This window comes from Schistocerca nitens, chromosome 5 (assembly GCF_023898315.1).
Source record: "Schistocerca nitens isolate TAMUIC-IGC-003100 chromosome 5, iqSchNite1.1, whole genome shotgun sequence".
Classification (NCBI taxonomy): Eukaryota; Metazoa; Arthropoda; class Insecta; order Orthoptera; family Acrididae; genus Schistocerca; species Schistocerca nitens.
In genome coordinates this window covers 553,228,216-553,252,835 of record NC_064618.1, presented here as the reverse complement: position 1 = coordinate 553,252,835, position 24,620 = coordinate 553,228,216, and the positions used below count along the sequence as shown (strand labels likewise).

At 41.5% G+C, this 24,620-nt stretch overlaps 1 protein-coding gene across 2 annotated transcripts in view; it reads right to left on the bottom strand.

Moving 5' to 3' along the window:
* LOC126259737 (coiled-coil domain-containing protein 93) overlaps positions 1 to 24,620 on the bottom strand; it is an 85,034-nt gene that overhangs the window by 26,157 nt on the left and 34,257 nt on the right. The window contains exons 7-10 of one of the 2 annotated variants that reach the window (XM_049956723.1): positions 21,569 to 21,637; positions 21,399 to 21,449; positions 7,425 to 7,526; positions 6,467 to 6,693 (exon numbers count right to left, since the gene is read on the bottom strand). In XM_049956723.1, coding sequence (XP_049812680.1) covers positions 6,467 to 6,693; positions 7,425 to 7,526; positions 21,399 to 21,449; positions 21,569 to 21,637 — 449 coding nt within the window. The remainder of the gene's footprint in view (positions 1 to 6,466; positions 6,694 to 7,424; positions 7,527 to 21,398; positions 21,450 to 21,568; positions 21,638 to 24,620) is intronic. The other variant, XM_049956724.1, reaches the window with a different exon arrangement.

Sequence of the window (24,620 nt, the reverse complement as noted above, 5' to 3'; positions counted from 1 at the left end):
TTTCCCACGTGGAATGTTTCCCTCTATATATATATATATATATATATATATATATATATATATATATATATATATATATATATATGGTTATAATAGAGGGAAACATTCGACGTAGGAAAGATATATCTGGGAGCAGGGATGATGTGACTTGCCGGATGGGGGTGCTGGCGGGTCGACGGACGCACGGGCATGCACGCGGAATTCGGGCTTTCGCGGCAGGCTGTTGCCTCGTCGGGGGGGAGGGAGGGAGAGGGAGGGACGAAGGGATGTGGGTTTTGGGGGGGAGGTTGGGAGTCATTCCAGTCCCGGGAGCGGGGGGACTTGCCTTGGGGGGAGGGAGGGACGGGTGTGCGCTTGCGCACACACGCGTATCCATCCACGCATGTGCGGGCGCGGGCAGACATATTTAAAGACATATGTCTGCTTGTGTCTGTATATGTGTGGATGGATATGAGTGTGTGTGCGAGTGTATACCCATCCTTTTTTCCCCCTAAGGTAAGTCTTTCCGCTCCTGGGATTGGAATGACTCCTTACCCTCTACCTTAAAACCCACATTCTTTCGTCTTTCCCTCTCCTTCCCTCTTTCCTGATGAGGCAACAGTTTGTTGCGAAAGCTTGAATTTTGTGTGTATGTTTGTGTTTGTTTGTGTGTCTGTCGACCTGCCAGCACTTTCATTTGGTAAGTCACATTATATATATATATAAAAGGTGTACAACTTTGCTTCTGCCATTTTTTCCCCGACATTTCAGGCTTTAATGAAACAAATTGGTTACACAAGTATCATTCAAAGTATCGCTGGCCACTACTTTCTCCCATCTTTTGGGCAGTGTATGAATATCGGGTCGAAAAAATTGTTCATCTTTTGAAGCTATCCACGAATTGATCCCATTTGTGACTTCTTCATGAGATCGGAAGTGTTGGTCAGCCAGGCCATGCACCATTGATCTAAACAGGTGATAGTCAGAGGGAGCAATGTCTGGAGAATAAGGCAGGTGGGGTGCATTTTTACCTCTTTTGCAACGTGGGGTCGAGCCTTGTCATGCTGCGAAATCACTTAATCGTGCCTCTCACTATATTGTGGCTGTTTGTCTTTTAATGCTCTGCTCAAATGCATTAATTGCATTTGACAATGAGCACCTGTGATTGTTTCACTTGGTTTTAACACCTCATAGTACACAACGCTGAGCTGGTCCCACCAAATGCAGAGCATGATCTTGGAGCTGTGAATATTTGGTTTGGCTGTCGATGTGGAAGCATGGCTGGGATATCCCCATGATTTTTTGCATTTAGGATTATCGTAATGAACCCATTTTTCGTCCCCAGTCACAATGCGATGCAGAAATCCCTTCCATTTTTGCCTCTGAAGCAACTGTTCACAAACACACAAACGCCGTTCAATGTCTCTTGGTTTCAGCTCACACAGGACCCAAGTTCCTTCTTTCTTAATCATACCCATAGGCTTGAGACATTTTGAAATGGCTTGCTGTGTCACTCCCACTAATCGCGCCAATTCTTCTTGAGTTTGACGCGAGTCTTCACTCAGCAATGTCTCCAATTCTGCATCTTTGAAAACATTCTCTCTTCCACCACTATGCCAGTCTATGATGTTAAAATCACCGTTATTGAAGCGTTGAAACCACTCACGACATGTTATTTCACTAATAGTGTCATTATCATACATACTTGAGAGCATTCAATGAGACTCAGCCGCTGTTTTCTTCATATTGAAACAAAACAGTACCACCTCCTACAAATGACAAGAATTAGGCTCATAAACTGACATTTTCAATCAAGAACATCTTTATGATGCAGACACAAATCAACTAATGTTTGAATGAAGTTATGTTGACTGAGGTCCAAGCTAACTGCCCGACATCTGCGATCCGTTTCTTTTGACCACTACTTACCGCTGTCGCCACCTATCGACAAATGGCGGAAGCAAAGTTGTACACGTTGTATATGATTATAACTAGTAAGGTTAGAATCTTTATATATTTAACATTAATTATGATGGAAATTGTAAGAGCAGTGGTAGCAGGAAGAAGAAAGGAGAAAACAATAATATTGGTAAAATAATTATTATCTTGCCACAAGCTGGAGCTGTTCTATGCTAGTTATACACTTTAATTAATAAGTAACTTGTTAATATAATTTTTCTTTTCTCTTTTGTAACAGTCATAAGTGAAATTTTGAACGCTTTCGAAACAAAGTTTTATGAGCTTGCTTGCTTCTTTCTAACAGCAGAGTTGTAATTGGTTTTCCTGAATTTGGCCACATATAAAAATTATTTATTTTAATTCTGTGGGCCTACTATAATTTACATTCAGTACTACAAAAGATGGCAAATAAATAAAATTAATCTGTTAACCAAACTGGTGCAATACAGTGTCCTGAGAAATGTATTGTGGATCATGCCATATAATAATTCTTTGATAATAATGTTACTTATGTAGTAGTCTAAAAAACTGCAAATTTTGCCACTAAAATTTCAGTTCATTCAATTGCCATAGGATATTAGAAATTCATACTGGAGCAGTTGACATAAAGGATTATAACTGGATTCTCCTATCAACCACTGTACTCACCTCCGAACACAAGAAAAACGTTTGAGAAAACCTCACTTCACTAGTACATAAGTCCCAATCAAACTGTAATCATGTAACAAGACTTTCAACATCCAACAAACAAAAGAGATAATGACAGTTTTGTCAATGATGGGTGTAACAAGACATCCTGTGAAACATTCCTACACACCTTCTCTGTAAACTACATAGAATACGTGGTTCAGAACCACACTAATGATAGAAAACCATTAGATCTAATGGCAACAAACACAACTGATCTCTTTGAGGATGTCCACATTGAAACTGGTATCAGTGACTATGAAGCAGTAATAGCAACAACAATTACCAAAGTACAATGGGCAACTGAAACAAGTAGAAATATTTATACGTTCAGCAAGCTAGATAAAGAAGCATCAGTGTCATGTCTCAGTGAGGAATTTGAAACCTTTAGCTCAGGACAGTAGCATGTAGAGGAACATTGCTCAAGTTTAGAAGAATAGTTCACCTTGCAATGGATAGACATATATGCAAAAGAACAGTTTGTGACATGATGGGCCTTCCATGGTATATAGTTACTGCAAAGAAACTTCTAAGGAAACAGAGATTACTGCATAACAGATGTAAGACAAAATAGAGGACTACAAAGAGGGAGCTGTTGAATGAAATGTGTTTGGCTGTCAACAGAGCAATGTGTGAAGCCTTCAATGACTACTGCAGCAGAATATTGCAGAAAGATCTTTCACAAAACCCTAAGAAATTCTGGTCATACATAAAGACTGTTAGTAGCATAAAAGTTAGTGTCCAATGACTCAAGATGATACAGGAACTGAAATTGAAGGTATCAAAGAAAATGCAGAAATATGGTTAACTCTGTTTTCAAATCTTCAAAATCAGGAGTACTGCCCCAATTTAATTCCTGTATTATTGAAAAGATCCAACTGGTAGTAGGGAAGACTGACGCTCAACTTTGTTCTGTTGGGAGAATTCTGGGTAAGTGCAGCTCATCCATAAAGGAGATGGCTACAGAACGCTAGTGTGACACATTCTTAAGTACTATTTAAGTATTTGGGATCCCCATTAGGTCAGACTGACGGAAGACCTCCAAGTATAAAACTTCCTGGCAGATTAAAACTGTGTGCCGGACCGAGACTCGAACTCAGGACCTTTGCCTTTCGCAGGCAAGTGCTCTACCAACTTAGCTACCCAAGCACGACTCACGCCCCGTCCTCACAGCTTTGCTTCTGCCAGTACCTCATCTCCTACCTTCCAAACTTAACAGAAGTAGCTCAGTTGGTAGAGCACTTGCCCTCGAAAGGCAAAGGTTCCAAGTTCGAGTCTCGGTCCGGCACACAGTTTTAATCTGCCAGGAAGTTTCATATCAGCGCCACACTCCGCTGCAGAGTGAAAATCTCATTCTGGAAACCTGCAAGTAATTCAGAGGTATGTTGGTATATTTGTTACCCATAGATTTGATCAGTGTATAAGTATTATGGTGTCCTTTCTGAACTCAAATGGGGATCCCTGGAGGGAAGACAATGCTCTTTCTGCAAGGCACTATTGTGCAGACTTAGAGAATCAGCACTTGAGGCCAAATGCAGAACCATTCTACTGCCACCAACACGCATTTCATGTAACAGATATGAAGATAAGATGCGAGAAATTAGGGCTCATACGAAGGTTTTTAAACAGTTGTTTCTCCTCGCTCTATCTGTGAGTGGAACAACAAAGGACATGACCAGTGATGGTACAAAGTACACTCTGTCATGCACCGTACAGTGGTTTGTGGAATATGTAGGTAGATGTAGATATTAGTGTCAGTGGTGTTGAAGAGCAGCTGAAATTATTAAAATTTAACAAAGATCCAGGGCACTACAGAATGCCTATCAGATTCTACACTGAATTTGCAACTGAGTTAGCTCCTCTTAACTATAATCTACCATGCATTCCTTGAAAAAAATTGTACCCAATATTTGGAAGAAAGCACAGGGTACATCTGTCTATGAGGAGGGTAGCAGAATCGATCCACAAACCTACTGCCCAGTATCGCTGACATCGATTTGTTGTAGAATCTTCGAATATATTCTGAGCTCAAACAGAATGAAGTATCTCTAACAGAATGAGCTCCTTGCCAACCAGCACGGATTTTGAAAACATAGATCACATGCAACCCAACTTACAGTTTTCTCATGAGACACACTGTAAGCCACTGAGCAAGGCAATCACATAGATGCAGTACTCCTTGATTTCTGAAAAGCATCGTTGCTTATTATCGAAAGTACAATTTTATGGGGTATCAAGTGAAATTTGTGACTGGATTGAGAATTTTTGGGTAGGGGCAGCACTGCAAGTTATCCTGGACAGAGAGTAACCAACAGCAATAGAATTAGCTTCACATGTGCTCCAGCGAAGAGTATTGGGACCCTTGCTGTCCATGTTTATGTTAATGAACTAGCGGACAATATTAAAAGTAACCTAAGATTTTCTGCAGATGATACAGTTATATGTAACTAAGTACTCTCTAAAACAACCTGCAAAAATATTCACTTAGATTTTGATAAGATTTCAAATATTGGCAACTTGCTTCAAATATTCAAAAATTTAAAGTCATTCTGTTAATAAAACAATAACATGTAGTATCTTTAGACTATAATATCAGTGAGTTACAGTTGGAATCAGTCAACTCGTACAAATACCTGGGAGGAAAAATTTGAAGGGATAAGAAATGGAATGATTACATAGTCTCAGTCATAAGTAAAACAGGTAGTACACTACAGTTCATTGGTAGAATACTAGAGAAATGCAATCAGTCTACAAAATGACACATTCAAGAATAATGCTCAATGTGTGGAACCCATACCAAACAGGACTAACAGGGGATACTGAACGGATACCAAGGTCAGCACGAGTGGTCACCGGTTTGTTCAACCTATGGCAGAGCGTCACAAAGATGCTTAACGAGGTGAACTGACAGACGCTTGAAGATAGACATGAACTATCCTGTGAAAATTTACTTAAAAAATTTCTAGAACCATGTTCAAGTGATGAATTTAGGAATATATTTCAACCTCCTATATATCACTCTCCCAGGGATTGTGAGGACAAGGTTAGTCTAATTACAGCAGCAATCATTCTGACTATGATCCATATGTGAATGGAATGGGAGAAAGCTCTAATAATTGGTACAGTGGGACATATCCTCTGCCATGCACTTTACAGTGGTACAGATGTAAATGTAGATGCAGAAGAAACTTCGAGAATGTCCCCTCATCATGAATTTTCCAATATGATAATAGCTGTCACCATGGAGCTTGTGTAGTCAACAATTATCCAAACAAAAGAGTGGCCAGTCAGATTTCAGAACCTTAACATTCTGATGCATGTATGAAATTATCTTGACTGACAGCTGGCTGGCTTCATAATCCAATATTATGAGGCTGTGAGAGTTGCAAAGTGTTTCCTGATATAAAAGACAAACTTACTGACTGACATGGTTTATGTACATATTAGCAGCATGTGGCATTACTATTACATTTTCACTTCTGTTCAGATTGAACAAACATTGTGTAACGGCATTAAAGCAGCTCATTTGCTACTCTCTGGATTGACATATCTTTTTACAAAATATGCCTTTATTTTATTGTTTTTATTGATGAACTGTGTGTGTGCATTGGCTCCATTTAGCTATAATTCAACCATCCGCGCCATTGTTTTGCGTTGTTTACTCTGATTTTGATTGGTCTTCAATTTACAGTAAGCAGTGTACTTTGGTTCTTTCAACACATACAGTTAAGAAAACTAATGACACCATAACAGCATCTGGTACAGTTATACAGGAGGAAGGGGAGAACCAAATACACTGAAACATTCAGCAAATGGATACAACATAGTCAGTGACACTTACACTTGGTTCTCCTCTGTTTCTAATTTCTCCTTGTCTGCAAGTGCTGTCTCAACTTCTTCTTTGGACTCTTTCAACTGCTGCAGACGTTGTACAGCTTTGTTCATAGCCTCTTGTGCTTTCTCTTGTTCAGCAGTCAATTGCATCACTTTTTCCTGCAGTGCTGCTTTCTGGCGATTTACAGCCACCAAGGTTCTTCCACTTGGTACTGGTGGTATTGCTCCAGAAACCTAAGGTAAAAACAGGGACGGCAATTTTAACAATTACAAACTGTAATAACAGAGGCAGTATCAATTATGAAACAAAAATCAACAGGTCACATACAAGGCAGGAACAATGTGTAGCAGTTCCAATTCTGTTTTAAAGTAATGCAATGTTATATCTTCTCTCTAAAAAAATACTTGCATTAATAATTTTATCAGTGACTGAATATCTCTTCTTAGACAGCACTGGATGAGCTGTATGTTCCAACATTTGTACACTGTCAACAGACTGTCGACAAATTGTGAGCTTGAGAGGGGAAAAATATTATTAGATTTTAACATCCTACTGACAAGATCATTAGTGACTGAACACGTGCACAGAATTCTGAACAATTCAGGCATGACTTTTTCGCAGTGTGCACTAGTGCAAACCATTTCTGTGTGTTTCCCATGACTGATGTACTATTTTGGTATGTAGAAAACGAATTCAAACAGGGAAATAAAGTGTTTCTATTCATTTCATTTAATATATTGTCTTCTTCTACATGTGAGAAATGTGTTTTAAAAGTTTGTTTGAGCCTTTTTGTTGTGCTTTGTTGTGGTAGTTGCATTACAATCAACTATGGACAGAAAGACCTAATCTGTTCACCAACAAGTACAAGGTTTTAACAAATCTTTATTTGATTATATTTTTACTTAGGAGGTACTTTTCCCTCCACAATACATATTTAGCAGCATTTGTATTATCTATTGCATACCTCTCGTTCTGCTTGCAGTTCAGCATATCGTTCAGCTGCCTGGGCAATTTCTTGGGCTTGCAGGCTGACTATACTACCAACAACTCCAGCAGTTACACGGCTCTGTCAATTATAAAAATAAAAGAACATATTAAACACCTTTGAAAACTACTTAAATACCCTGAGTTATGAAATAATGACACAAGGAATTCATACCATTCAAACAACAGTGTAGAAAGCAGTTTTGCAGACACACATTTCTTGGCATGAAATGGAACTTACTAATGAAAGAAATGCTTAAAGAGTACAATCTTGTGCTTTTATGCACCATGGTTAAAAGTCATTTTTCAATGCTTTATACAGAAGGCCAAAACTAAACTGAGCTACTAACTGCACATCATTCATAGCAGCTGATAAAGCATCCTGTGGGATACCTTATGTATAGTTTTCCTGTCCCTTATTCCAGTACTACTTCTGAGTTTTACTTTCAACAAGTTCCTTTTCTTTCATACAAAATCCTTCAAACTATGTTTTTCAGTCTTTCATGTTCACCACACCTACCTTTCATATCTGGTCATCCATAATCTCAATGTAGTTGTTAGCATGTCAATCAATAATATATCGTAGTGAGAGGTCACACCTACAACCCCCCCCCCCCCCCCCCCGCCCTCTTTCCCTCCCCTCTGCCCTTCCACACTCCCAAAATTCGATCATCCACCTACCAAGACCCTTTGATTCTAGTGACAGACTGGTTTAATATTACCTTAGGCTATGTAGACTTTGTGTGTAGGTGTGTAGCATACACCTTGCAGATTCATACAACATACACTGACCAAGTAATCCAGACAGTCAAACAACTGTGCAAGGAGTACTAGTGCCATAGTTCTAGTAAATGTAAGAGAATAGATGCAAAGGATTACAGCTCAACATTTATACAGCCTCTCTGTTGCAAGATCTTTGAGTACATTCAAAGCTCAGACATAATGACACTAAATGAAGAAAGATACCATCTTCAAACAGTGTGCACAAGGCACTACCCACATGAAAATGTTACAGAGATGTTTAGAGAACTCCAATGGTAATTGTAATATAAATGTGGCAATGTTTACATGAAACCCTGCTCGGTGCTTTAATGGATAGGTACACTGTGATAACAGAACTAATGCTCCTGTCATATGCCTCTTGTAGGGACCAGCAAAATAAGACAAAGAGATTAGGATGAGTATATAAAAGACACACTGACAGTCAATTTCTCTTACTCATATGAATCCAGTTGGCCAGTGAATGGCTAATATTGGCATGAAGCACCTTCCACCAAGCATTGTATAATGGTTTGTGGACTAAAATTTTAGATGTCACCACACATACAAACTGTATAACATAGCATCACTGAAGTAAAAGCAGTTAATTATGAGACATACAATTTCTTATCCAAGCAACAGTTTACTGGGGCTGTGATCTAAACTCACAGTGCTGACACTTCAATAAATTAAAATAATGGACTCCCATTGAGCAATGCCTCAAAATCTGCCTTACAGCTTCTCAAAGCCCACATTTGGGTGAAGCGGGACTTGCTGCTGATAGTGGAATAAATGTGAGCAGAGTTTTAACTAGACCTGGCAAGCAGTTTTTAACTCCGACAAAACTGTAATTTGGCAGGCCTTCAGTACACCTTGTTACCTAATAATGACAGCACAGTACATTAAAGAAATACAATAAGATTTCTACGATTGTAACTGGCTGTGGAACTGAGAACCATTTGTGCCTATAATCATCTCTTTCTCATTTACGCCAAATGTATGTATGATTCCAGGCCACTGTACACCAATACAACTGGCCCCTTCTTCTGCTGACCATTTTCTTTTCCAGTTTCCCTTTCATTACAGGGCCAAGACATATTCCTTGTCCTCTGATCAGCTACATTTCAACTGTGCTGTTTGAGACTTTCCCGATGAAATAATTGCTTCATTGATTCACGGGCATTGTAATGCATAATGTTGTGGAAACTGCACAATATTTCAACAAGACAGCTGCTCATCAACTTCAGGTGCTTACTGATGTGTTGCTGCAGTGGCTCACTGATATATATGCTGTCTCACTAGAAAATTGCAGGCGCCAAAGGGTGGGGCTATAAGGCCATCATAGATGACATCTCCCATAGTAGCTAACCTTTTTATGGAAGACTTTGAGGTAAAAGCACTTCAGTCAGAAGTGTTGAGACCTAAATGTTTCTGGAGGCATGTGGACAGCACCTTTGTAGTATGGCCACATGGAGCAGAAACACTTCTTGCATTTCTGGAACACCTTAACACACTCCATCTGTGCATTTGCTTCACCACAGAAGTGGAGAAAAATGAAGATCGCCCATTTTTAGATGTCTTGATCTGCAAATAGAAGATGGTCCCTTGGGTCACAGGGTCTGCCATCACCCATTTCAGTGCAGTGACTTATTATGAACAGGCGTTCATAGGACTAGAGTTATCTCAGATGCAGGGAGCTTATCAGTCGAATGCGGTCATCTTCACTCTGTGTTTGTGCGAAACAGGTATTCTGATAAACGGATTCGAAATGCATTTCAATCTGCAAGCACTAAACTTCACAAACATCCTGAAGACATGGAGAAATCCACAAGAATGGTTTTTGTACCCTATGTCGGTGGCATGTCCTTTAAGATCAGCAGGTCGTTCAAGAAACATCACACAAAATGCGTCTTCCATGCTCCAGCATGAGTTCAAATGATGCTGGGTTCTATTAAAAGACAAACTATGTCTAAGAAGGCCAGGGATATATAAAATCCTGTGCCAGTGCGGAAAATCATAGATTGGCCAGACGTGTTGCACTGTTAAGGACAGATGTGCTGAACACAGATGTCACACCATACTGAGTAAGCCAGAAAAGTCTGCTGTTGCTGAACACTGTCTTAACATGGGACATAGCATGAACTACGGAGACACAAAGATCCTTTTGTCTGCTTCCACATACTGGGACTCCATCATTAAAGAAGGAGTTGAGGTACACATAAGTAAAGACCTGATTAACAGAGATAGAGGATTTCGGCTCAGCAAGGCATGGGAACCAGCATTGGCATTACTAAGGCATCATCAACCCCAGGCAAATGAATCCCCAGTCCCCACACTGAAACTGGTCACCAACACACTGTCCACATGAGCACTGGGCTGTGATTTGCGGTTGCACTTTTCCCATGTCATGCATGCGGAGACCGTGATCTGTTTCTCCAACTCTATGATTCATCGACAATGACATTATAGCCCCATGCTTTAGTGCCTGCACTTTTCTAGCAAGGCAGTGTATATATTGGTGAGTCACGTGAAGATGATGAACAGCTATTTCATTGAAATATTGTGCAGCTTCCACAACATTATCTGACCAACACCTGAACCAACCATACATTTCATTTCAAATAATAAGCATTTATATGAATTACATGAATTCTTGGTGTCTGTTCTTTTGGACATGTCCAAAGGAACAGGTACCTAGCAGAATCCACAGCTGTGATACATTATATGCAAATAGAAGGTGGGGGGGAGGGGGGGGGGGGGGGGGGGGGGGAAGGGGAGAGAAGAGAGCAGTGGCAACGAGTAAAAATGTGTGCCAGACTGGCATTCAATCACAGGATCTCCTGCTTACTAAACAGGTGCATCATCGATTGTGCCACCTGGGAAACAGTGTTTATCACAACTGTGCAGACTACCTCGACATACCTCTCAGCCGACCCACATTCCCACCTAGTGCCACTTATCTGCAGTCCCTGCCCATTTCCTCCATACCCGCTACTCTGAGGTTCCCGCAGGATGTCAAGACGTGCTTGTGCATCTGCACTGAAGAAGGTCGATCCACTGCCCGTCTAGGCAAAACGATTATATGAGTGCGTAATGTTTGTTCTTTTAGACATATCCGATAGAACAGATACCACGCATTCATATAATTGTTTCGCCTCGATGGGCAATGCATCAACCTTCTTCAATGCGGATGCACAAGTACGTCCAACCTCCTGCTGGAATCTCAGAGTAGTGACCATGAGGAAAATAATTGTGTGTGTGTGTGTGTGTGTGTGTGTGTGTGTGTGTGTGGATCTGATGGGCGCCCAAAAGCGAGGTCATCAGTGCCCTTACACTTATGAAAACAAACGAATGTGGAGATAAATGAAAAGTGTTTGTACACCCATGCGCTTGAAATGACCACACAGTCACTCTGCATCACATGCACTAAAACCAATTATGAGAAAAGAGACCTAATCAAGGAATTAGAGCACAGAGAAAACAAAACACAGTAGAACTAAAAGAAAATCACAGGGAACGTGATTGGCTGACCACTTGCAAAAAACTAGGGTGAGTCAGCCACTCTTTGACACATTAAGAACAGCTCCCTAAAATCTTTCAAAAATGTTGGACAATTCACAAAACTTTAAAACCCTAACCAAACTGTTTGATCATTACATAAAATAGACGGCAGATCCGCTAGCAAATCCTCTGCAGTCTGCTGGTCAGCAAATAAAATGCAGTCCAATAAAATGTAGCGCACTGTGATCTGCACCCCACAAGCACCACACATTGGAGGGTCCTCTTGCCGGAGTAAGAATCCATGTGTCATAGGGTTGTGGCCTTTGTGAAGATGAGTAAGAAGGACCTCATCTCGCCAACATGGCTGGAAGGACGTACTCCATGGCTGAGTTGTGGGCTTTATGACATGGAGCTTTTTATAGGTGACTGTCAGCCACTCGTGTTTCCATCTACACATGACTGTACCTAAACAGCGAGGCGTTAGCATGTGAGGGGATAGCACACCAAAATACCAGAGGACCATGACATGCCTCCTTGGCTGCTTGATCCACCTTTTTATTCCCCGCAATTCCAATGTACCCACGTACCCAGCAGAAAGACACCTCCTTCCTCAGGAGGGCATCCTGGATATACTGGATTACTGTACCTGCTGGATACAAACACTGGAGACAGTAAAAGGCACGCAGAGAATCTGAGTAAACGAGAAATCTAACAGTTAGGAGAATGTCTCATCTGCTCCAGTGCTCGCAAGATCGCATATAACCTCCTCAGATCACGCGTGTCGTATACGACACACCAAATTGGTGAACTTTGTTTAGCCACAGCTCCGATGTAACGCCAGAGACACATGTCTAAGTAGTTTCCCAGACGTCTGCGAGATGTCAGCATGGATTCCTGTGAGTTTTAGCGGTCTGGCGCGTGAAGTGACGAGTGTGAGCTTTGTTTCCTGAGTGCATGCGTGAAAAGGCGGACAAAATGATGTCGAGATTTTGTAAGTACCCATCTATGTAAAGTTATTTACATTTTGTGTTACCTTAACGTGCATAATGTTTGACGCAAATACTAATGCTCGGTATGTGAGCATTTTAAAACCACGAAATATTATTTTTCACTGTACTACAAAAGGCTTTGTACACGTGTGTCGGATAGGACACATCAGATTCTCAAAAAAACCAATCAAAAAAATTTTTAAAGAACAATGTTTCCTTGCTAATATCAACCATAACATCAAATAAAACGCATTTTTTTTAGCAAAATTAAATTTAGAGGGTAGAGGATCTGAGGAGGATAATTCTGTGATGAAGACGGTAAATTCTGGAGGCAATCTGACCTTGACAACACAATCCAGGAAAACGACAGAGCAACCAACAGAGTCCCCCTGATTAGACCCATTCACAAAAACAGAGATCAGAAAATATCAAATAAAATAAAATTAAAAAAATAAAAACATTAAAAATGGAAGTAGGAGTTCTATCTCTTCTGTACCACACCAAATCTAAAATCACTCTGGGCCTCTCCAGTAACCAGGGCAGCAGGCAGTTAAAACCCTGGATTTGGGGTCATACTGGCTTCACACCGAGTGAGTCCATCACATGTGACATGCGGATCCCAAATGCCATTGTGGCTCATGGACGGTTGGAAAACAGAGGTTCCAGAGGTGGACGAGCAACAGTATGGTGTGCGAGTGAAGTTTTAGCTGCAACAAACTTACACACCTGACGCACCATGAGAAGCTGGTGCCGGACGGCAAGTGGCAGTTCCCCCGCCTCGACATAGATGTTAGGTATGGAGCTGATCCGATAAGCACCCATAGCCAGCCGAATCCCCTTATGATGGACAGCGTCAATGATCCGCAAGTAAGAAGGCCTCACTGACCCATACACTGTGCAACCATAGTCCAGCTGCAAATGCACAAAAGCCTGATAAAACTGAAGGAGATGTGCACTGTCCGCTCCCCAAGACCTGTGGCTAAAGCACTTGACAATGTTCAGTGCCTTCAGGGTTCTGGCTTTCAGGTCTCTCATGAATGGTAACCACGACAATCGAGAGTCAAAAATGAGGCCCAGAAATTGCACTGCACCTCTAAAATGTAGGATGGTGTTTCCCATATTCAATGCAAGCAAATTAAAAAGATGACGAGAATGATTAAAATGAACACACACAAACACACTCATCTGAAGAAAACTGGAATCCCATCTTTGCAGCCCACTCTTCTAACCTCCATGCTTGAAGTTGCAACTGATGGCTCACTGTTGCAACGCTGGAGGAGGAACAGAAAACAGATAAACCATCTACAAATAAGGAGCACTGTACACAACTCCTTACCGTAGATGTAATACTGTTGATGGCTATGGCAAAGAGGGTAACACTTGAAACACTGCGCTCTGGAACACCATTCTCCTGCTCAAATTGATCAGAAAGCGTGTCACCAACTTGGGTCCTAAAAAACCACTGAGACAGGAAAGGCCTTATGAAGATAGGGAGGTGGCCACAAAAGCCCCACTGATGCAGCTGTGCGAGAATACAGTCTCTCCAAGTAGTATCGTGTGCTTTACTTATATTGAAAAATATGCTGATACAGTGATGTTTATGAAGGAAAGCCTGCTGAATATCTGGCTCTAGGAGGGTCAGTTGTCGACAGTGGAACGAAACCTTCGGAATCCACACTGAGAGCGGCTATGGAGTTGCCTGGTTTTTAACAATCACACCAGATGACGGTTAACCATTTGCTCCAGGTTTTTTCCTACACAGCTCGTTAAGGCAATACTCTGATAACCACTGGGACATGTGCAATACTTTCCTGGTTTGAGGAGAGGGATCAGAATTGCCTCCCTCCACGAGTTTCCTGTCTGCCAAATTAGATTAAAACATTTCTGGAGGATTTCCTTTGATGCCACCGGAAAATGTCGAAGCAGGCAGTACTGGACTTGGTCGTGACCGCATGCGGTGCCACGAATCTCAGTCAGTGCCGATTTGAGCTCCCACATGGAGAAAGGGGAGTTGTAGGCCTCAGAACTGGTGGACCTGGAGTTGAACTTTTCCCTCTCTACAGTCGCACGATAGGGATAACACGCTGGATTATGGCTTGCATTGGCAGTAGTTTGTGCACAATGTTCGGCCAGCATCTGAGCAATGTCTCTGGGTGTTGTTTGGAGGCACCCCTGTTTCAGCACTGTTGCTATCAGTAAACAACTGCGTTTACCAGAAATTCTCCAGATGGTTTCTCATACTTTTATAGAAGTAGTGGAATGATTGGTGGAATCCAGGAACACTTGAAATGACATTTTCTTACTCTTCCTAATGATGTGTCGGGCACTGGCACTCGCAACTCTAAAGGCCCTAAGGTTGTCTGCTGACAGTCGGCATTTCAAATGTCAAAGAGCTGCACGCCTTTCCCGGGTCAGAGAACGGCACTCATCTGTCCACCAAGGTACTGGCCGCCTCCTAAGATGACCTGAGGACTGTGGGTTGAAGAAGTCAGCAGCACAATGGATCACTCGTGTAATGTGGTCCACCCATCCTTGGACTATGTCCCACTGTTCAAACACAACCAGCTGGCTGAAACGCATCCACTTATCCCTGCTGACCATCCATCTTGGGGGCTTAACTTCAGGTGGTGAGCCACTTAGTAGGCAGATTGGGAAGTGGTCACTGGAATGAAGGTTGTCAATGACCTCCCACTGAACAGAGTCTGCGAGGGTGGGAGAACAGAGAGAGAGGTTGATGGCTGAGAATGACCCAGTAGCAGTACAGACATTTGTGTGAGTACCCGTGATAAGGATGCACAGCTCGTGAGTTGTCCTGAGGCCCCTCCAAAACCCGACCACGAGGGCAAGTATTGGTTAAGCCCCACAGGACATAATAGGGTACTGAAGTCTCCCAGGAGGAGGAATGGTTGTGGGATTTGTGTGATAAGATCCCTGAGAGTCTCAGAGTCTAGTGCATCTTGCGGAGGTAAATACAGTGAGCAAACAGTGATCCTTCGACAAACATGAATTTGAACTGCAACTGCTTGCAAGTCAGTAGCCAAGGGGAAGGCAGAGGAGTGGCGCACATTAGTGACAAACACTGTGACACCTCCCTTGGCCCCTTCCCTTGACAGGTCATCCTTGCAGTATAGTGTATATCCCTGTAGCACAGGGACATCTGTATCTTTAAAATGAGTTTCTTGTAAACAAAAGCACAAGAGACATGCCTGTGCTAGGAGTTTCAGTTCCTCCACATGGGTCCTGAACCCATTCATGTTCCACTGTAGTATGGAAGCCACGTTATCAGCGCAGTTTTAATTTACCTCTATCTTTGCACCGGGGAGGTGAAACACTTTAAGAGCAAGGGGGAGTGGAGGAGCTGCCTGGATTCAAGGCATGTGACTCCATGATATCCTCCTCATCAGTCAGACAGGGAAGAATGATTTCTGATGGCACTTGGGACAGCTTTTGACCTGAACTTCATAAGCCTTTCCCTGCACCCTGTCCCTTCGAGGATGAGGGAGAAATAGCACACTGAGAGACACTCTGCTTTTCTTGTACCTTCTGGATGCTCCCTGCGGAACTGTTGTTGATCTTTCCTGGTACAGCTGCCTGGATTTTTTTATAGAGGTTTACCCTGTCCTCACGATCCGGGCAGTCAAGCCAAGGTCCCCATTCCCTGAGACACATGTTCCACCAACGTGTCACACAGCCCAGAGGTTACAATGACAGAGGATTGGCGGCGCTTACTAGTCCCCAGCTCAGGAACCCCGGGGTCGTCAAGCCCGTACCCCACAAATCAATGCTGAGCCCCGTTGAGGAAATAAACAGGGACAGTGGATAGGTGGCACTCAGTGGGAATGTGGATCGGTTGAGAGGCATGTCGAGATAGTCTGTGCATTTGCAATAAACACTGTGTCCCAGGTGGCGCAGTGGTTAATGCACCTGCTTATTAAGCAGGATATCCTGGTGTTTGAATCCCGTTAGGCACAAATTTTCACTCATCAGCGTTGATTCCAAATAATATCGTGATGCAGCTGAAATTGGTAAGCTCTTTCTTCTTTCTTTCCTTTCTCCCCCCTTCACCTTCAATTTACATATAATAAGAATTTAATCATAGATGGGCTACTTACAGATACATCACAAGTGTATAAGCAAGATGGTTGGTTAGTTTGTTGGGTGGGTTTGTTGGCTGGTTGGTTGAGGGGATTAAGGAAATTAACAGCAAGGTCATCAGTCACTCAAACCAGGGGCAGTTCATCTGAAATTAATGATGTCTGCAAAGTACTTGTTCTGATGATGAAAGTACGCAGGAACAGCAAGACTGAGGCAATGAAGCCAATATTTAAGCTAAAGCTGAAACAGAATTTATGGAGAATTGTAGTATGGATTGGGATGGCAAGTACATCAGAGCAGATGAGGAGTCTCCCAGGACTCACCCAATGGCGAGAAATGCCCCACCCCATATCCAACCACAGTTGAAGACCCTGAGTAGATGTAACCTATGAGTAACATTGTTGGATCATCCAATTACGAATTGAATCAGGGCCTGGGCCATATCATGAGATGAGGCGAGAGCCTGAAGTAGTTTCCAGTCAATGAAAGGTTCGTTATATGATATGGCTGGGCAAGGCTGAAGCATAGGGGATTGGCTCCAACTTGTCATTGCTGCAGTACAGAGGTAGCCAGATAAGAAGAGGATGCCAACGCTGTCGCAACACGGGTCGCAAGGTGTTCAGCAAAAACCAATTCATCAGTACAAAGATCACCCTGAAGGCCAAGATCCGGAACATTGTTGATCAGTGGTGGCCCAGAAGGCTACAGAGTTTGGTCCACACCTGCGACAAAGAGGAGTACATTCCTAGAGAGGAGATTTAGTGCTCTCAGCATTCCTTCTTGCTGTTTTAATTAGACAGAGAGCCTTAGTGCCAAGTAACTAAAAAGTGGAAAGGTTGGTCTGTGAAAGATGTCACTTAAAGTGTTGCAGAGCTCTTTGATGATCAAGAACAGCTATTGCAATATCTTTGGTCCACCATGGCACCAATCGGCAGTGGAAGGGACCTGTAGACAGATGAATAGCAGTTCCAGCAGTGTGGATGATTGTGTCAGAGACTTCTTGCACAACCTTGTCCATGGAATCTGACAGAGAGGGGACAAAGGTAACAGCAGAGTCATACAACTGCCAGGTGGCTCTTTGAAGCACCTCACACGGTACTTGGTTCATCTAGCGGTGGCAAGAAAGCAACTGGATCACCAGAAAGTGGTCAGTATCACAAAGATTGTTACGCAGTGACCAATGCAATGAAGCCACAGACTGGGGTAAGAGATTGTTAGCTGCAAAGATTCCATGTTCAGCACTGAACTGGGTAGGAGTATCATTATTGAGGAGACACAGATCATGGTCAGTAATAAGCTTGTGAAGCAGACGTCCCTATCAGACGAAGTGGCACTCCCCCCACAGGGGGTGGTGTACATTGAAATCCCCAAATAGGAGGAAAAGGGGTGGGGGGACTTGTTGGATTGAGGTGATCAACTCAAGGTAAGTCAGTGGCCTGCCTGTGTGAATGTAAACATTGCAAATGGTGATTGCTGAGGTTTTTGCCCTTAAACCGCTATTGCTTCCAATGTGGCACCAAGGGGAATCCACTCACTGACATCAGTGCAGACGAATGTACAGACCCCTCCAGATGTCCTCTAAGGGTTCTGACAGAATGCATGATAACCATAGTGTGTTGGGGAAAACGCATCGGTGTCGTGCATTTCTTGTAAATTATCGCAAATTGCAGAAGAGGAGGAAATAAGGTGGTGTACTTCTGGCAGGTGATGATAATATCGATGATCATTCTGTGGAATCGTAAAGTCACGGATGTCCAGGCTAGGTGTGAAGGGGCTACGAGAGCTGGTGATGTCACAAGATTCCTGCCCGTCACTCATAGGGGTGGAACCACATCAAAGGGTAACGGTTCACAATCAGACGGTGTGGCGGGATCTGGTGTGTCAGGGGTTACTAGAGTAGGCTCATTCCGATTCTCCTGCTCCTCCTCCTCCTATTCCTCCATAGTCTTTGGTGTCCATGATTCTTGCAAGGGCCTACATGCAGTTAGCTCAGCGACAGATGAAGAGCACACCTATCTCTCCAGGGTCAGTTCAAGAACATTTTTCCACACAAGTGACATATTGGTGCCCCCCCCTTTTTTTCCACCCTCCCTCATACATTAGTTGCCATTCCATGGGTTCTTTGCCAGGCCTTTAAAAATAAATTCATATCTAGTAAATTTGTAAACTAATTATGACACACACTGCATACAAATTTTGCTCTACGAGAACCCCTTGTGGTCCTCTCAGCTTGGTGCTCCAAGTGTCTTAAATTGGCCCTGTAGCTCCCATAAATTCAAAGCTGATGTAAAACTTGGTAGGGGTCATAACTTCCAAAGCTGCTGTTGGTGAGCGCAAGTGAAAAGAAGAATGTAAGTGACAGTAAGACAGGTGAATGCCTACATGAAGAAAAGTGGCAGGCCATTTTCAGAGAAGCTTTGAAAATTTCAGGACAGAGGAAAAGTTGATGCGTGGCAGAAAATTTGGTACTTCAGGCCTATCAGGAGTCCAGACAACAATGACGTCTTCTACTAAATTTTAATTATACTAATGCCCCTTGGAATGCAAGAAAGACACCATTCATCACCCTCTGAAAAGTTTCAAAAGGAGAACAACAAGTCTGATTCTCTTGCCCTCTCAGGGGGCTCCTGCCCCTTCTTGAGAATTTGTGTAGTGAACATAGGTCCCCAAGCTACTGCAGAACTTACTTTCTTTTCTGTGCTGCAATCTCTCATCTCTGACTGTCTTTCCTTCTCTTGCTGTCTTTCTAATGGTAGCATCCTCTGATGTCAACTCTACTATTTTTTTAGGTTCTGCTTGCCTTTCTTGGAATATTCTTTCAATCATTACCTTTTGGCTGAAGTAATTTGTGGTTCCCTTATGGACCTGGTCTTCAGTTTTCAAATTTTTCTGTAGTGTGGACCAACTGGGGGAAACACCTTAAATAACACCTAATGCATGCAGTTTTCAAGATCCTCTCACACAGTTCCTGCACAATACTTGCACTTCAATGCCAGCATGGTAGCTTCATTATGTACACTTTCAGCTGAGCCCCTTGACAACACAGGATTGCACTACTGATGCCTGAGTCACTAGTCCCCACATGTGCCAAGGAGTAGATGCCCATCTTTCTTGGGCATCAGTATTCTCAGCAATGTCCATCATGCCAGATGGCCTTTGCTGTGGCTGGGTGGTGTCCATGGGGAGAGCCCTTAATCAGAATAGGTGGCATGTTTTGCACATGAAACATGTTAAATTACATCAAAACAATGGCCATTTGTACCCGGCCATCTCATCAGATGGTAGCTTTCCCTACTGTGGCAACCTCATGAGAAACGGCACAAGCCAGACATCTAGGAGCGAAACAAATTGATCAGTATTTAGTACATACTGATGGGGATACTTTTACTGCAACGAATACATTATTTTTTGTTGAACATACCGAAGATAAATTTGGAGAAGTTGGGTCACTGGGAAAAATGTGCACTGGATTGCTATTGATCAAAGTCTCCTCTGCTGCACAATCTACATCTGGGTGACAAGCCAGCGACCATTGCCTTACACAAGACTGTTGTCGTGTGTGTGTGTGTGTGTGTGTGTGTGTGTGTGTGTGTGTGTGTGTGAGAGAGAGAGAGAGAGTTGGCCGAAAGCTTTGTTTGACAGTCTTCTTGCTGTGCCTATCTACAACTCAGGATCTCCGCTATATGGCGAGTAGCACCTTTTCATAATATTGTCATTTCAAACTCAGACATAAATAAAAATGTCCTGAATGCCATTAATAATTGCAACAAACCAGTTGTGTCTTCCCAGCATAAAATATTTTACCATTAATTCCTGAGCAAAAATGCTGCTTTCTTCCTCACAAGATAAGTTCTATTTCTGACAGCTTTATCTTAAATGTCAAGTTAATTTGCAGTAGAGTTGTAATTCTGTTCAACAGACATGCTACTTGATCATTTACTTCAGTCACTTTTCACTTACATTTCAAAATAATTTATTTGTTTCCTGAGATGAAGCAGTGATTCGCACAACCTAACATAACACAACAGAAACTTCCAATTCACAAAATGTAAGACATTGTGTATTAATTCAAACTAGTTTCTCATTCTCAGAGTAGAAACATTTGATTAAAAAAAAAAAAACTGTTGCAAGACCTACTGCAGCTTATTACATTCCATATTCATGCATGAAGAGATAAGAAACTTCAATATTAGAAACTGATTCTTTAAAAATGATTTACTGCTTCAAATAGTACAGTTACAAAGCAACATCACTCTAAACTGTGTATTATACAGTTGTTATATATTACAGTAAGAAATGTGCTGCTCTGAGAATTCTCTACAAGGGGGATAAAAATCAGTGACAAAAGAAAAGCTACTACCACGAGTAAGCAGACCACCTACAATATAGAAAATCCACATGCATCATCTTTTGCCTTTTAAGAAATAAAACTGAAGAAGGAAAGTATACTTTCTTTCATCTTAGTGATACAATAAAATTACTGCACTATGACAATTTTTAGACAAAAGTGCAGAAACCCCAAGGCAAGGATTAAGTAACAGTTACGCTACACACAGAAACAGATAATTTCTTAAGTAATTAAGAAATATGTGGATATTATCTGTGCTTACCTCTTGTTCTCCCATAGATGACAGGTTGTTCATTAATTTCTGGATTTTTTGCTGTCACACCATGCAAAAAGATCAAAAATATCTACAGTGATTGTTAGCAATTAATCACACAGAAGATAAATCACAACTATACAATGTACACTGAGAATCATGCCTAACACATATGTTACCTCCTCAAGTTTTCGAGTTTCTTGAACATCAACAGTACGTTCCTGACTGCTTTCATCAGCACTGATACCCTGAAAGAGAAAGATTTTGAAATAGGAATGGAAATACAACATTCCATTTTCTGACAGAAAATTACAAGAGTGGATTAAAGACACCATAAATATGTCCAATATAAACAACACTACTAATAACACTGCTATATATTATTAATCTAATGATACATTTTGCAAAAAATAACTGAATAATTATAACAGCAGCAAATGCCATCATTTCATCTACAAATGCTGTCAAAGTAATGAATACAAATAATGAATTAATGATTTTCAAAAAGTATCAGAACACTTTAATGGTTTTTTTAGGGGATGGGGTGGGGGGAGTGATATCTTTCTTCATGAATGATTTTGCATACAGTTTAACTTAAATTACAAGAAAGTGTATTTGTATGAGGGTTGCCCAGAAAGTAATGCACCACATTTTTTTCTTCAACAATTCTTTACTGAGCATAATGAGAATTTCACACACACGGAAGAATGGTGTTTTATCTTCACGCCCCATTTTTCCACATAATGTCCATCCCTTTCTATGGCCTTCCTCCAGTGTGGAACAAGAGCATGTATGCCCTGTCGATACCAATCACTGTCCTGGTGGCGGAGGCAGTGCTTCACTGTGTGAATCAGCTCCTCATCACCGTCAAAATGTCTTCCACGAATACCCTCCTTTAATGGCCCAAACAAGTGGACGTCCGATGGGGCTAGGACATGGCTGTCAGGTGTAACAGCCGTGGATGGTCTTCCCAACTGCAGCAAATCGTGGAGCTCTGCCGAACCGCCTTCTGATGACCTCACCTTCCATTCCCAGCGATTAACTGTACTTCTGTCAAGAGCAGACACTCCATAGACTTTGCACAAACATTTGTGAATATCCTCCACAGTTTCTTTCTCCACAATGAGAAATTCAATGATGGCATGTTGCTTGTAACATACATCACCTACAGACACCATTTTAAAACTGTCCTGCAGCTACGCTATGTGTTGAAAGTGATGGAAACTCGGCGTGCTCACTAAGGAGACTTCAAATAATACATACGTAATGTTTTGCATTCATAGCATTGTTTTCAGCTGAGAAAAAAATGTGGTGTGTTACTTTTTGGGAAACCCTCGTATTTAATACTGATCTTTGACTTGAAACATTTTGCAAACAAATAAAAATATATCCTTACATGCCATATCCACTTGAAATTATCTTGAAGGAGAATTTCCCTTTGCTTATCTGGTTTCTCATGTCCACGCAATACTCAGAGTGCAACATAATGTTTCAAAATATTGCTCCCTAAGTACTGATCAGAAACAACAAGTTTATCAGAGGAAAGGAGATGTTTATGATAGACTGTTGATACAAGCTTGACATTGGAGAAACAAATATGTCCACTTAGTTGTATCACAAGCAAATGAAATTGTGTGGCTTCATTGCAAAACACTGACCATGGATTTCACATTTAACATGAGTGCTGTCAGTTTATTTTTTTAACACTGTAACAAAAGAAAGTCCAGTTATGAGGCTGTGAGCATTATGTATGTGAAATAAATAACTTCTGTCTGAATCACTGAAGAACCTTTCATTCCAACTGGCATGTTTTGGCTATTCGGTACATAGAATTCTCTAAACAAAGTTGAAAGTTAGTGAATAGGCAACACTGGTATCTGGTTTGGGGGAATAGTACATCCCATCAGATACACCATGGTGGAGTAGATCTCTCAATCCAGCAGCACAACCCAACACCACATAATTTATGACCAAATACCATACAAAAAATACAAATGAACTACTCCAGACGAGACTTACTGCTTCTCATATCCCAAAAGCAAGCTTAGCAACAAAACTAAATCATTCAGTGTCACAAAAATATGAACTAGGCAGCTGGTTACAGAGGAAATATATGCTGACTTAATAACTCTCAGGTTTTACGGTTATTTCTTGGACTAATTCTCAGTTTGTTTGGGGTAATTTGCATGAGGCAGTAGTTTCATCATGCTCGGTATCCAAAGTCCCAGCTGACAGTAGCAATTGTATGATTTGAGACACAATTATACGGGAAATTTGTTTGTTACAGTCATTTTTTTACACTAGTGGTATCCTTCTATCAGGATAGTATTTAACGATATGGTGCTCTTTGGTCCCACAGTTTTTGTAGCCCTTCTTTAGCATCACTTGTGACATGCTTTAAGGGTGCCCCAGAAAAACAAAGTAAGAAGCATTTGACAAAGTAGGTTTGCACAATATATTCAGCTTTACGTACCCTAATTTGTTTCCATAGCTGTTATAAAAGAACAGACTAGTAGTTACTTCAAAATAGAAATGAAAATGAGTAATGGAGAAATATATGCTACTGTCCCCTTACTTCAACCAATGTGCTTGGAAGCAACTCTCAGTTTCCGAGTTCCAGATCATGTGTATTCTACAGCATCAATTTTACTAACCAAAATGTTTCAAGACTTCACATGTATTTAAATATATCTTTGTTTTCTTTTGCAGTGCATTAATTTCCTGAAGCCAGCAACACTGTATCCCTCTCTAACATCTTTGTTAACAGAGGCCATAAAATGCCAGTATATTTAAAGTACACAAAAGTAGCTAAAGATGATGAAACATTAAGTATCAGTAGCTGTTCTGTATTCATACCACAAGGAATATGAACAAGGAAACTTAAATTGTTGAAAGCAGCACAGATTCAATGACAATCATTGAGGCCTCGCAACATGAAAATAACAAAATGCCAACTAATCTTCTGATTCTCTGCCAAAGCAACTTACTATTTGGACTGAGAATGACAGTATCACATCAAGGTCAGGTTCAATATAAAAATCGGTTGACAGACCCTACATGTAACATCAGCACAGGAATGAAAAGTGTTGAAAAATCACTCTGTTTGTGTTTGATTTTTTCACATAGGTGATCCAGGTGATCCTTGCACAAAAAGTCCACACACACACACACACACACACACACGTGTGTGGATTCTTGTCTTCTTAAGTTACCCCAAATTCATCAGTTAGG